We start from the raw sequence: 12566 nt of genomic DNA on the forward strand, positions 1-12566 counted from the left end.
TGTAGCTCATTTTTATTATTACCTGCCCAGCTTCAATTTTGAATGAAGCTTTTTTTTCTCCTCCAAACTTAACATGTCAGTGTTCTGTATAATTGTGCTGTTTCGTTTATTTTAGTGGAAATACACTAATGGAACTACTGCCTTAAGCCTTTGTTCTGAAAAATAAATGCAGTGTACCAGAATCGCAGTTGCTGTTTAGTCCACCACCACTGAGTCACCAAGTCCTATCCATACACTGACTATAAAGTTTCACTTACAGATGCCTGTTACACTGGTTGTAACAAGCTTTATCGTGGGAAGAGGTGATTTCATTTTAACTCAGGATATGTAATTACCTGAAGATTAATGTCTTTCTAGAAATACCTCGTTATTGCAAGTCATTAAGGTCGGGAGAAAGTATCAGTGTAATAGTAACCCAATATAGTTGCTACCCTATTGTCTTTTTTTCTTACGTTCTCACTAAAATCCTTTAAACTCAAACGTGTTCATGAACTTGTTAATTATTTAGTGTGAAACTAATCTGAAAGAAATTTATCGATGTCAATTTAAACCAATATGAATCTACTACAGTATTTCTAGAACTCAGTTAATCTCGGCATTAATGTAAGATAATCCTACTGTGCATGGTCTATTTTTGTTCGTAAGAGTAGTAAAGATTAACTTGTATATCAGTGAGTGATTCTAGCTGTATGTAAACGACAGGATTTTTGCATTTACTGGTATTGTGGTCAATGTTGATGCTGACATCTGACCTTGCAAACTGCTCTGCTTGGTTTCGGGGCTGCTGTGCAGGTATGCATGTCTGTGCACCAAACATCTTGCTTCCTAAGCTAGGAAACACCAGTGAAGAGTCACTCGACACCCAGCCTCCTTGCAGAGATGTGATTTTTTTTTTTAATTTTTTTTTTTTTTATTTCCTTCTGTTATTCCTGTTTCTTCGTGGGCCCTGATCCTGCAGTGACACTCACAGGGGCACAGCGGATGGCTGGGGAGAAAGCAATTGCGAGCTCAGAATCTTAATTGTGAGGTTCAGTCCATAATCCTGCACTGATCCTGCAAATCTTTCATGAGTTACTGGTGGTGTCAGTCAGCTTGATCTCTCGAATAAATGCATGTGTTCTCCATCGTTTAAAAGACCACATTGCATACTCGGTGTAGCTCTTAGTCAAGCTCTCACAGCTGGGAAAAAAACCCTTTTATTTTTCTCACTTTGCTGATTGCTGTTTTATAATATTAGTGTTTGTGTTTCTGAATGCTTTGCTTTAAACAGAAGCCTTGCAGTTTTTCTACTGCACACGTATATGCATAAATGACAAAGCCTATTTGGATTAGAAGGTGATCCTGCTTTATTTTTCCAGTTTCTGGACAGTACAAGTAATGATGTTAAAGCAACAGTGAGTCTGTGGTGATGAATTGCAGGAACAAGCAATCAGTTTCTTGGTTCAGTTGCTCTGAGCTAGGTGAGCATGTCATTGCTGGGCACAGGGAAAAAACCTCTGTAGGAAAAACTGCGTTTCTGTCATGTGGAAATGGCTGGTCCAGCTTTCCGTCCGCTTTCATGAAGAACTCTCCTTTATGCTGAATCCAAGAACTGAAAACCTCTCCAAAGGCATTTTGTGATTCAGGTGCTGCTGACAACTGGCAATTGAAGCGGGAGCTGTATTTGGCTTCAGCTCTTCTGCTCTCGTGTGTGCTCCGTTGCTCTTAACAGCTTGTGTACATGTGGTGCAATTCCAGAACGGTGTATGATGTGCATATACACATTGGCTGTGCATGTACATACTTAGATTCAAAACACATGTATGCAAAGTATGTTAAAAGCAAGAGACTTTTGGTAGTAGCAACAGCTGTGATTATGTGTGTACGTGTGTTTACTTGGAAAAAAAACCCCAACCCAAAGACCTATACGCTGTGGTTGGCTGACCTCCCTGTATGACTCTTTCTACTTCTGTGGTTACTCATTCTCTTTGTTAACGTTTGGTTTTTTCGTGCATAGGCTAGAATGTTGTGGAAAAATACCTGCAAGCACAATTCCTAACCATTCATCATGGCTTCACGTTGGGGTTTAGATCAGACACATCTAAATCCTGCTCTGTAGCTGTGTGCTCCACGTTCTCATGATGGCCGTCTTCCAGATGTGTGCGTCTGGAATGTGACCGGTGTGCACTGGGGTGTTTTTGCTGAACTGCACCGGGTTTGGGACTGTTACAGATGAGGTTTTTTTTTTTTGTCCTGCATCCTGTTTATGGGGGAATGGGGAGGGGGAAGCCACAGGTGGAGGTGTCGCTGCGGGGCTTGCACTGTATGTGTTACGCATTCATATACAGCGTCATTTCCCTGTCACTATGAAACACCTTGACCGGTAGCGGTCACACGCATCCCCTTTGAATTGTGGCATTTTCGTGTCTCGGGTTAAATGTGTGTTAATCCTGTGGGTGTTGCCATTCCTTCTACTTGCAGCTTCTCGACGTCATTCCAGGTCCACTAGTGCTCTCTCCACTGCTGATTCTGTTGGGCAGTCAGGTGAACAAGTGCTAACTGCATGAATCTGCTTCTTATACGTAGTCTTGTTTTACACCATCGTAACATTTGCTGTCATGTGCATCAGCCAGCACCTGGCATGTGCTTCTCACCGCTGCGGGGCCTTCTGTTCCGTTTTGTGCAACGTGGCTTTTTTGTTTTGAATTTCATTTATTGGATGTTTTTGATTTTATGTATTTTAGGAACATTGTGAGCAGTGTTTAAACAAAGGGTGATCCAGGGCTTTCTCAATTCTCCTGTAAATTGGATCAGTTGTGCAGCATGGGGCTAAATCCTGATTGATGCAGAGTACTTGCATCTCCTGTTTCTATTTCATCTTGAGCAGTGTAGCAGCTCCCGATGCCTGGGACCAGATCCCAGTGGGTTTCATCCCATTTTTTACTAAATTTTCTGGACCCCTGTCTCTGCTAATGAAAACGCTTTGTGGGTTCCTCTCCAAAATACACAAGAGCAGCAAGAATTAAGCACCTGCTGAGCTTTCAGAATGGACTTTGGAGGATAACATGTGCTGATACAACCTTCATATGTAATTCTGAAGGCCTTGACCAAACTACATGGAAGTTGTTGAAAAAATTATTCCCTTCATTTCACTGGGCATTGCCCAAGGAGATTAATACTTGTATATAATAAGAAAAATCTGCAGATTCCAGTGGCAGCTTCCCCACTGCTGTGCTGGAGTTGCAGTTGTGGAGCTCCTGCAACTCCCCTGGAATCAGGACGGTTCACTGGGAGTCTTAGAAAGAAACGAAAGAGGGCTGCTAGCTTTGGGTCCTGAGAAACTTGACTGTAGGAACAAAGATAATGCTAAAGAACAATGTGGTCTTCAGTGTTTGCTTGGAGGCTAAAATTGCATAAGGAATTAGTGATACTGAAAGCACTGTAGCGTCAGCAGAAATCCCACAAGCTGGTTTGACTCTGGCATTTTCCAGAATTTTTTCAACTATTTGAATTTCTATTTCACAAAAGTAATTAAAAACATTTAGAACACGCACCCTACACCCCAAAGTTTAACAGAGATTTAAGCTTTGTTTGAATTGAACTTCCTGTGGTAATCACTTCACGCTTGGCTCTTGTGATTTGGTACAAAGCATAAGGAAATTGTATGTGGTGACCTGTGTCCTAAAGAAGGCCAAAATCTCCCTGAAATGGCAAAATCTGTCCGAAAATAGTGTTTGGGAGTGTTCACCCGGCCTGTAACAAGCATAATGAATCTAGGCAGAGAGACAAAGGAACATGGCCAGAGCACACTATGCTTATTTCTTGCCCAGTAATGGTGGGCTTGTCTGTACTGGTTATTCCTGGACCCAAATGTGTTCCCAGCCCCACATTAGAGATATGCCAAGGTCTTTCCTAAGGTTTAACTCCTGCACTCAGGTACGGCAGCAGTGTCTTGGGGAGAAGCCCAGAGTGACTTGGGTGATAGGAATTTAAAGATCACCAAAAGAAGTATTTCAGAAAATTCCTGGTAGATAAAAGCCAGCCTGCCATGCTGTTACTTCATTTGTTAAAAAGGTTCCGTTTTGTTTGTTTATGCTGGGTATTTAAACTGATCTACAACTGAATTACTTTCTCATTCTGTTCTTCATTTAAAAAAAAAAAACAACAAACTATCTTCCCTTTTCTAATGTAATACCAAATTAATGTGAAAACAAATAGCAGTGGTAATTTTTGATGCTCTTATTTCAAAAGTTAAAGCCAAATTCTGATCTCAGTAACGCCTGAGTAATATAATTGATTTGGGTTTAAATATAAAGCTGAGTCCAGAACTTGCCTTAAATTTTACAGCCCTTATGCAGTACGAGATACCAACTGCACTTCAGAAAATACTTCTTTTCTGTATGTCTTTGTAGTGTGTATCCCTGTAGTAGTGCCTGCGGCTTCAATCTGACCTAATGCATTAGCATCTTCTCCGTGCTTCTGTTAAGAGCCTGCAGATCTTTCCATTTTAGGCACGAGGTAGTGTTTCACCTAAATATTTGAAACGATTCTTCAACACAAGTGCATTAAAAAAGGGGATAGTAATAACACATACAACTTTTATTTCTTTGTGAAATGTCATGATTTGATTACTTTTTGGCAGTAGTTCTAAGAAGTTTTTTAATTTTTTTTTTTCCTTGTAATGTGTTTTGTAGAAAATGTGCTTTTGTTGTAAATCAGAAATGTCTTGTCTGGGTATGTAATTCTGAGAACAGTAAATTTTGACAGACAACACTTCTATTTAAAATCAATACTAGTCTACAGGGTTGTTTTCCCCCCACCCCCCGAAAACATTTCAGATTTAAAAATCTTCCCCACTTCCCCCCAGTACCTTAATCTCTGACTCGTTTGGGTGTAGAGCTTTGGAATTAGGACAATAGATGGCAAATTTCAGTCTCTGATTTAAATTATGCATGTCAGTGTGAGCTAATTCCTTAAAAGGTATTCCAGTGCAGTACTTTTTTAAAGCAGCAAGCCATGAAGGGTTGTGATAAGCACAGTGTTTTTCCCCAAAATACAGAAAGCTGCTGAATGTTCGACCTGGGTTTTGTGGAAATCCATGATACAGTTGCACATCTTGATCAACAGTACTTTTCTTTGTTAAATTAAACATAGATGAGCTAATAAAAGACCTGTGTGACTTGGTCCCTCTCTTGCTGCTTGATGACTGCCTCCAGTGGGAAGCAGCTGATGATCTCTTAAATGGCTTCATGCAGCTTCATCCCTACGCCGCTCAAGTTGTTGGCAAAACTCTTACTGGCACGTGTGGTGACAGAGATAGAGTCATAGAATGTGTTAGGATATAGAGGATGTCCCAGAAAGGATGTTCTCAGTTCATCCTGAGTGAAGACGAGGCTACATGGAAACAAAACCTTGCCAAAACCAGTTTCTTGCTGCTTATAGACCAGAGCAGGATCCCAGTAATGTGGTCTCTGATTTGCGCCTGTCTAGAAAGCCTGTGCTGCCAGAGCCTGGCCTGTGATACTCAGGTCATGGATTCTGTCATGTCTCTGCTGGCATGGCTTTCTGAATTTGGCCTTTGCCCAAAGAAACTCATTTCTGATGCTTTTTTTGGCAGACTGGGCAGATGATAAACTAATTAGTGTTAGGAGTGTAAATGGCATTTTGGACTCAACCCTCTTGTTTTGGATGCCATTGAGAGCTTTGCCATCAAATTCATAGGGAGAAAAAGGACAGTGTTTAATAAAAAAAATTGGAATTTTATGTATCCTAGAGCTTTTAAATGGCATTTAAATTGCTTCTCAGGAACAGTAATAAACTAAAAATTTGAGTTGCCTTACGAATAATAAGCCTTATTTTTATACTGTAGGGGCATAGAGGGATGTTCTGCTGGTTAGTCAAGCCTTGAGACATAAAATAGGCTCATCAGGTGCTGCTAGTCTTGTATCCTTGCCTGGCATAAAGCTCCAGGATGGATGAGTGCTCAGCTATTAACATGTTCTGATACTGGGCACAATTCTGTCTCTCTGAAGTTAATGAGAATCTTTCTCTTGATTTCTGAGAGTGCTGGATTGGGACTGGCGTGTCTCCCTCTGACAGTAAAATATAACTCTGAAGCCACATCTGCTTAAAAAGAAACACAAAATAGATACCCTGCTTCCTAGCTTAAAAAAAAAAAGTTACCCTGAGAATCCAAAATTGTCTGTGGGACCCAACAAACGATAGTTTATTTCTTACTCCAGTGGCGAGCTCTGGAGAACTGTGGATAAAAGAGCATTTAATGGAAAAGCACTGAGAGTTCCCAGAACCCGTGGGGAGAGCTGCTCGGGCACCTGATTAGGATACCAAATGAATGTGAATTCATTTAACAATCCCTTTCACTGTTGTCTTTTGTGCAGACCGGTTTGGACTCGGACAGCCAGGCAGGATGCCTGCTTCTGTGAATGCCATGCGAGTCCTGAGCACAAGCACAGATCTGGAGGCTGCTGTGGCCGATGCACTGGTAAGAGGGGAAATACAAAATGCTTCCGACACCGGAAAGTGGCTTAAAGTTACCTGTACGTACGTTCTCCTCTTTCTAAATAGCTTTGTTCTTATTGTGCCAGTGTATAGTTACCTTGGGCTGCTTTGTCTTTGGATGTATGGGCAGTGATGTTTTGCTTTCTTACTCCGTGGTAGCTGTCCACAGCTGTCAGACTGCTGTGCTCCTTGCTAGAGCTGCAGGATGGGTCGAATCAGCTGTTTGCCTTTCACTTGGCTGTCAGAAGGTGAATGTGGCACCATGGGGGTGCTCGGTGCTTTGTGGGGTCAGGGAGGTTTTTGGTGCCTTACAGGGTCAGGGATTTTTTTTCCATCGGTCCTGTTACCTGTAACATGAAGATTTTGTCAGAAAAAGTGTTCTCTGTTCGTGTCGATTCCTGATCAGTTTTGAACAAGGACAGAGAATTTCACAAGCTCCTGGTGTTACTTGCACCTGGCTAGATACTCAAATCAGCTCATAACTTGGCTTGTCTGTAATCAGTGCCACCTCATGCAGTCACATTGAAGTGTTGTTTGTGTACTGTGCTCCTCATACTTTCTAAATACTCAATGCATTTCAAAGTAAATTCGTAACGTTTTGAAATTTTATTGTACTATAATAAAGTCTTACTATAATCTTAATATACTATGATAACTCTCAGGTAGAATCCAGAAATTGTCTTCTCTTCAGAAAGCAAGTCTTAAAATAAGCCTTTGGAGAGAGGAGGATGTATAGAGGCAGGAGCAATTATTCTACAGCATTACCTGGGTACTAGTGGTGTAACTTTGGTCTTCTCCAGCTCTAGGCCTGAGCTGACAGAAGGATCTCCTGCTGTGTCTCAGATATCTCAGAACTCTGCTTTTTAAGAGTGAACAATGACCACAGTGTTTGAGATGTCTTTTCTCCCTTTCCTAGTTCACTTTCCCTAAGGATGGCTAGCATAATTTTCCTTTTATACATTGGACTATTACACAGCTCATGTCACCTCCATTTCTAGGTGAATAAGTACTCCCAGAGAAATATATGTCAGGGTTTTTTTTTCCCCTCCCCCAAAAACTACCTTTCCATTAAAAAATAAAAGTACTTGTCAACAATGCAGAGGTAGGACTGCATGTAATAGATGGTACTTGCACTTAGTGGGCTGAATCATTAATCGACATTTTCATTATTAAATACAAGAGCTTGTGAGGCAGTTTCTGCTCTCGACACCTCATTTGCCACTAGAGCACTGCAGGGCAAATTGTAGGTGATGGTTTCCCTGAATAAATGTAATCAGAGTGTATCCCTGAAGGTGAGCAGTTGCTGAATATGGGTTTCTTGAGGGGGGACAGGTTAGCAGCTAATTGAACCACTGCTGTGATCACTGAGATGTCTTTGGGTGTGGCTTCATCTTCATCCAGACTTATGGGGTTCCCTTTTAAATATCCACTTTTATAAACTAAACGTTATCCTGGAATGCTAAAATCTTAAGAGTTGGGCACTTAAAAGGGAAATCTGTAAGTGTAGCTGGAGACTAAGTACCATTCCTGCCTGTGTTGATCAATCTGAATTTAGATGGCTTAAGGGGATGCAATCTTGCTGGCCACTTTTTCCACCACACCAGTTTGATCCATTTCTTGGTTGTCTTCTCACGACAGACAATTAACAAACGTGGTTCAGGCTCCTTTTGAGAGATTGTGATGCCAGCTTTAACCCAGCAGCCTTGGTTTTGGATGAGGTATTCTTTTATCTGTAGTAGGAAATGAAAAGAACTTCTCCAAAGGTGGCTTCAACCAAATAAATACTCAGTTTAAGCAAAAGACAGTGGGTAATTTTGTGACCTCTACTCCATGCATATAATTCCTGTTGGATCCACTGCTTCTGTTAAAGAGCTGGACTTGGCCTAACCCCACGGTGTCTGTACTGGGAATCACTGCTGAGATCTGTCAGAAGAGCTCAAAGGGTGATGGAAACTTTGGCATTAAGTAAGGTCTTTAAGCTGGGGTGCCAGCCAGGGGGTCTTAAAGGAAGCTTAGCTTCAAAAAGTGTGGTGTAAGATCTGCAGGTTGAAAGAGAATTTGGTTAAGTGAGGTCGACTGAATGTGCTGTACTGTAGATAGTGGTTTCCTGACATCAGAATTCCTTTCCAAGACTCTAAAATCAAATGCTACTGATAATGTGTGGGGAGATGAATCACTGCAAAAAACCTCTGGTGTCTTCCAGACCAACATTTCTGAAAAGTAAGCAAAGAGGTACAGTATATAGACCTGTCACCAAAAAAACTTAAGAGATATTCTCACTTCCAAGCTTCTTAATAGGCATGGTAGGGCATACAGGTAGTGCAGCAGTTAGGAGATGAAGCCAGGCATTATTGTACCCACTTTTATTTTGCATAAAATGTATTTTTCTTTTAATTTGCTAAGACACATTTGCTATACGTTTTTGTTGCAAAAGCAAACCCTACATAAGCTTCTGACATAATTCTCTATGCTTTTTCCCGCCCTTCAATATTTTCCTGCCTACAGCTGTTAGGAGACTCCAGGAGCAAGGTACTACTGCTTTCTTGACTTTTTATTTCTACTTTCCAACTTGCCACACCCTGTTGCTAACACCCATGATACTGCACTTGAGTTAATATGTGTTCTTCAATCCTGCAAAACTGCTGGCTTCACAAGCCCAAGAACTGCAGGACTGGGCACTGGAAGGAATTCTGTAGCAAACACTAGAATGTAGACCCATCTTTTTCTGATCCAATAGCAGTCTTGTCAATGGTGTTCTGTTCAAGTTCGTACAGGAAAGTACACAATTTGTTTTGCTACCATAATTATTCTAATATCCATTCTAATATTGAGGTTGTCAGATGTACCTAAGGGAGTTAAGTTCTCTAATGCCATGCTGTGGGATTTGAGTACTCAGTTCCCTTAGGAGCCTCTGGAAAAATCCTAGCCCAAACTGACAGAAATTGTCATCTCTATGCCAGGGCATTTCTAGAGTCACTTCATTACTGATGTCAAAGTGACTGTGCATGCCAGCACAGATTCCTTCAGCTCTTTCTTCCTTATCTTTTTTTTTTTTTCTTGAAGTAGAGGTTGTCTCATCATAGAATCAGATTCTATAACCATGGAACTGACCATTATTGACAATAAAACAACGTGTGATTTCATTGCCGGTAGCTAATTCCACTGGGCATAAGTATCTTGCTTTCATGCTGGGGAAAGCAGGTCCTGCTCCCCTTAATCACTTGAATAGTCTCATGGACTAGGATCTGTCTTGCTCTACTGCGAGAGGTAAGCAGGCAGTGCTTGGTGACGTCTTTAAACGCTTATGTCACTCTAACAATAGCATTAGCCTTCCTTTTAGTGGTTATGCATAGAATGTTTTTCTTTTGGTATTCGTGTAACTAAGTTTAACATCCTAAGTCTGTGGTTCCCTTTTTCCAGAAAAAGCCAGTGAGAAGAAGATATGAACCCTATGGGATGTACTCCGATGATGATGCTAACAGTGATGCATCGAGCGCGTGCTCGGAGCGCTCCTATGGTTCCAGGAACGGGGGCATTCCACACTACCTGCGGCAGACCGAAGATGTGGCTGAGGTCCTGAACCACTGTGCCAGCTCCAACTGGTCTGAAAGGAAAGAGGGGCTCATAGGGCTTCAGAACTTACTGAAAAGCCAGCGGACGCTGAGGTAACCTTGCTAATTTTATAGTGTTGATCATTCATAAGAGATGGCTATAGTCCAAAGTCAGTCATAAGTCCCTGCCTTATGGAGGTGGTATCTTTCACAGCTATGAAGGCTTTGTCTCCACAATGTGGTATGTTGGGGGAAAAGAAGGAACTGCTATGTCATCAGTACAATTAGTGCTAAATGTGTAGCAGTAAGCAGGCTGTCTTCTCCTAGCCTTCCTCTGTCTCGTAAAGGCTTCCAATGATAAGTGCTGCTTGTATCACAGTGGATTTCCCACAGTGATGGTAATGTAAGCACGCTCCAAGGGTGGTACCATTTCTTCATTTGTCTGTTTGAACCTTCTGTGTATTTACCAGCAACTCGTAAGTGCAGTGTTTGCTTCACCAACTTCTAAAATGACTTAGGGCGTGTGTGTTTCAAAGATGAGATCAGACGATGCTCTTGGTATGTTAGGCATACTCTGACTCTTTATGAAGGCTGTGTAAGGTATAATTATAGATATTTGTAACTCTTGAAAAATCTTGTATCAGAAACTTGAGTCTCCTATAAATGGTGTGGTTTAGAATGTAGAGGGAAGTTTATTAAGTAGGTGCAGCAACTCTGAAACTGCTTGTGGTAGGAGACACAGATGTATTTCTCTTGTTTAAAGTCAAATAAACCCTTCAAACACCTTTGGCGTGTCACACAGCTCCTAGGGTTACCCAATAGTCATGTGGGAATTTCTGCCCACAGATGGTGTTAACAAAAGACAACTGATTCTCAGACCATAGGCTTTTCATCCTCAGTTTATGGTGAAAGTATTTGGAAACAAGCTGTTTATCTTTTGACTCCTTTGAAGATAACATTCACAAACAGCTGCGACAGTTTTATTTTCCTGTTATGAATATTATGTAGTTAAATTATAGCTGTGTTTATAAGTGGTTGGTGTATGGTTTATAGCCTGCCCACCTGGGTTTGCACAACTCTTTCTATCTTAAAAGGCTTTTGATGGCTGAAAATATTTGACGGTTCATGTTAAAAGACTGAATGAAAATACACTGAGAGCAGCCCTGGGAAGGTGATTCTCTTGCCGTCGTAAAAATACTCTAGGACTTCACATGATGTGATGCAGTGGGAAGTGCTATATGGTTTTTTAATACGGGTAGTTAGAGCCTAGATCAGAGATGCTTTTTGATGTGGTCTATTTACGAGTCCTTTAAAAGATACTTCCCATGTGTATGCTGCTTTTTGTCTTTATTTTAACAAACTTTCTGGAAAGACTCTGGCACCTGATATATTCTTGCATGAAAAAGTTGAAGGAGAGTTTTGATTTTGCCACAAAGGTGTCTAGGGATTGCAACCAAAGTCCTGAGTGCTGTTGGGGCTAGTTCAAGGGAGGAATTGCTGAAAAGGTTGATTGATGGGCTGTTTATCCCTATTAGTAGCTTTTAGCAGAAATGTCAGTTGAATTTGTCTATTGTTTTCAACTCTGCTGCTTGCAGTTTATGAACTGTACTGCTGTCACTAAGCCCTGAAGCTAGTGTGTTTACTTAGCTTTGATTTTGAATAGTTTATAAACCTGTCCCAGAAACTATACCCCTGCAGAGTTATTTTTAAAATTTGATACTGGTTTTATTTCTTTAGGTTATATTTCCTTTAGGTTTGCTTTTGGTCTGCTTCCTCCTTGGTTTAGGGCTGATCTGGTGCCTGCTCTGATCATTAGATTTTATCCTGTTGTTTGTTCCCACGGCATCTTGCAGAACATCATCAAGGTCATTAGTCCAAGGGGCAAGTCTGTCTGTCTTTTAATTAAACCTGATATCTTCAGTTGTGGTATAACAAGTTTAATAAAAGGCAGTGATGTGGCAGGGTTTTCTTTAGTGCTCAGAACTGAAAGATGGCTGATCCTGGGATCTGCATATCCAGAAAGATGTGCATGCCAAGTGCTATGGCACCCACCTACCCTCTTTGTTTCACACAGCTTCACGTGGCCCAGTTCTCAAAGGGCTGCCCATAAGGCCTTCTAAAGCAAACAAGTCCAACAAGTTGCTTAAGCACTTGAGGAAATGTTCTTCTGCAGCCTGGTTCAGTTTAGTCCTTGCATTGTTACCTCGGGTCGGTGAACTTTGAGAAGATGCACTTATACTGCTATCTCCATGTAACCTTTGTCCAGAAAGAAAATTCATTTGAGTAATGAATAGGAGTTTAATCAAAGCACTGCAATCTGCATGAAGTCAGAAGAGTGTTGTAGAGTGATTTTGAGGCTGTGCAGTCCCATGAAGCTGACAGATTTTTCCTCTAAATCAAACTCTTAAGGACATTGTGTTTGTGCCCTTTGAAAGTTTGTTCAGCCTTTTCATGTTTAGATTTATTTGGAAAAATGTCCTGTGTTACTTAGAAAAAAGGGTTACAGAGAACAACTGT

The 12566-nt window shown here is 41.1% G+C and overlaps 1 protein-coding gene across 8 annotated transcripts in view; it reads left to right on the forward strand.

The window, feature by feature from the left end:
* Positions 1-12566, forward strand: part of CLASP1 (cytoplasmic linker associated protein 1) — a gene marked incomplete at its 5' end in the record, with an annotated part of 163393 nt that overhangs the window by 104253 nt on the left and 46574 nt on the right. For 4 of the 8 annotated variants that reach the window (XM_084264751.1, XM_084264746.1, XM_084264752.1 and 1 more), the window contains 3 exons: positions 6378-6481; positions 9004-9027; positions 9919-10163. In XM_084264751.1, coding sequence (XP_084120877.1) covers positions 6378-6481; positions 9004-9027; positions 9919-10163 — 373 coding nt within the window. Of the gene's footprint in view, positions 1-2460; positions 2524-6377; positions 6482-9003; positions 9028-9918; positions 10164-12566 lie in introns of all 8 variants that reach the window. The other 4 variants (XM_084264748.1, XM_084264750.1, XM_084264745.1 and 1 more) reach the window with 3 other exon arrangements.

Source organism: Gallinula chloropus, assembly GCF_964237585.1.
Source record: "Gallinula chloropus genome assembly, chromosome: 5".
NCBI classification, from domain to species: Eukaryota; Metazoa; Chordata; class Aves; order Gruiformes; family Rallidae; genus Gallinula; species Gallinula chloropus.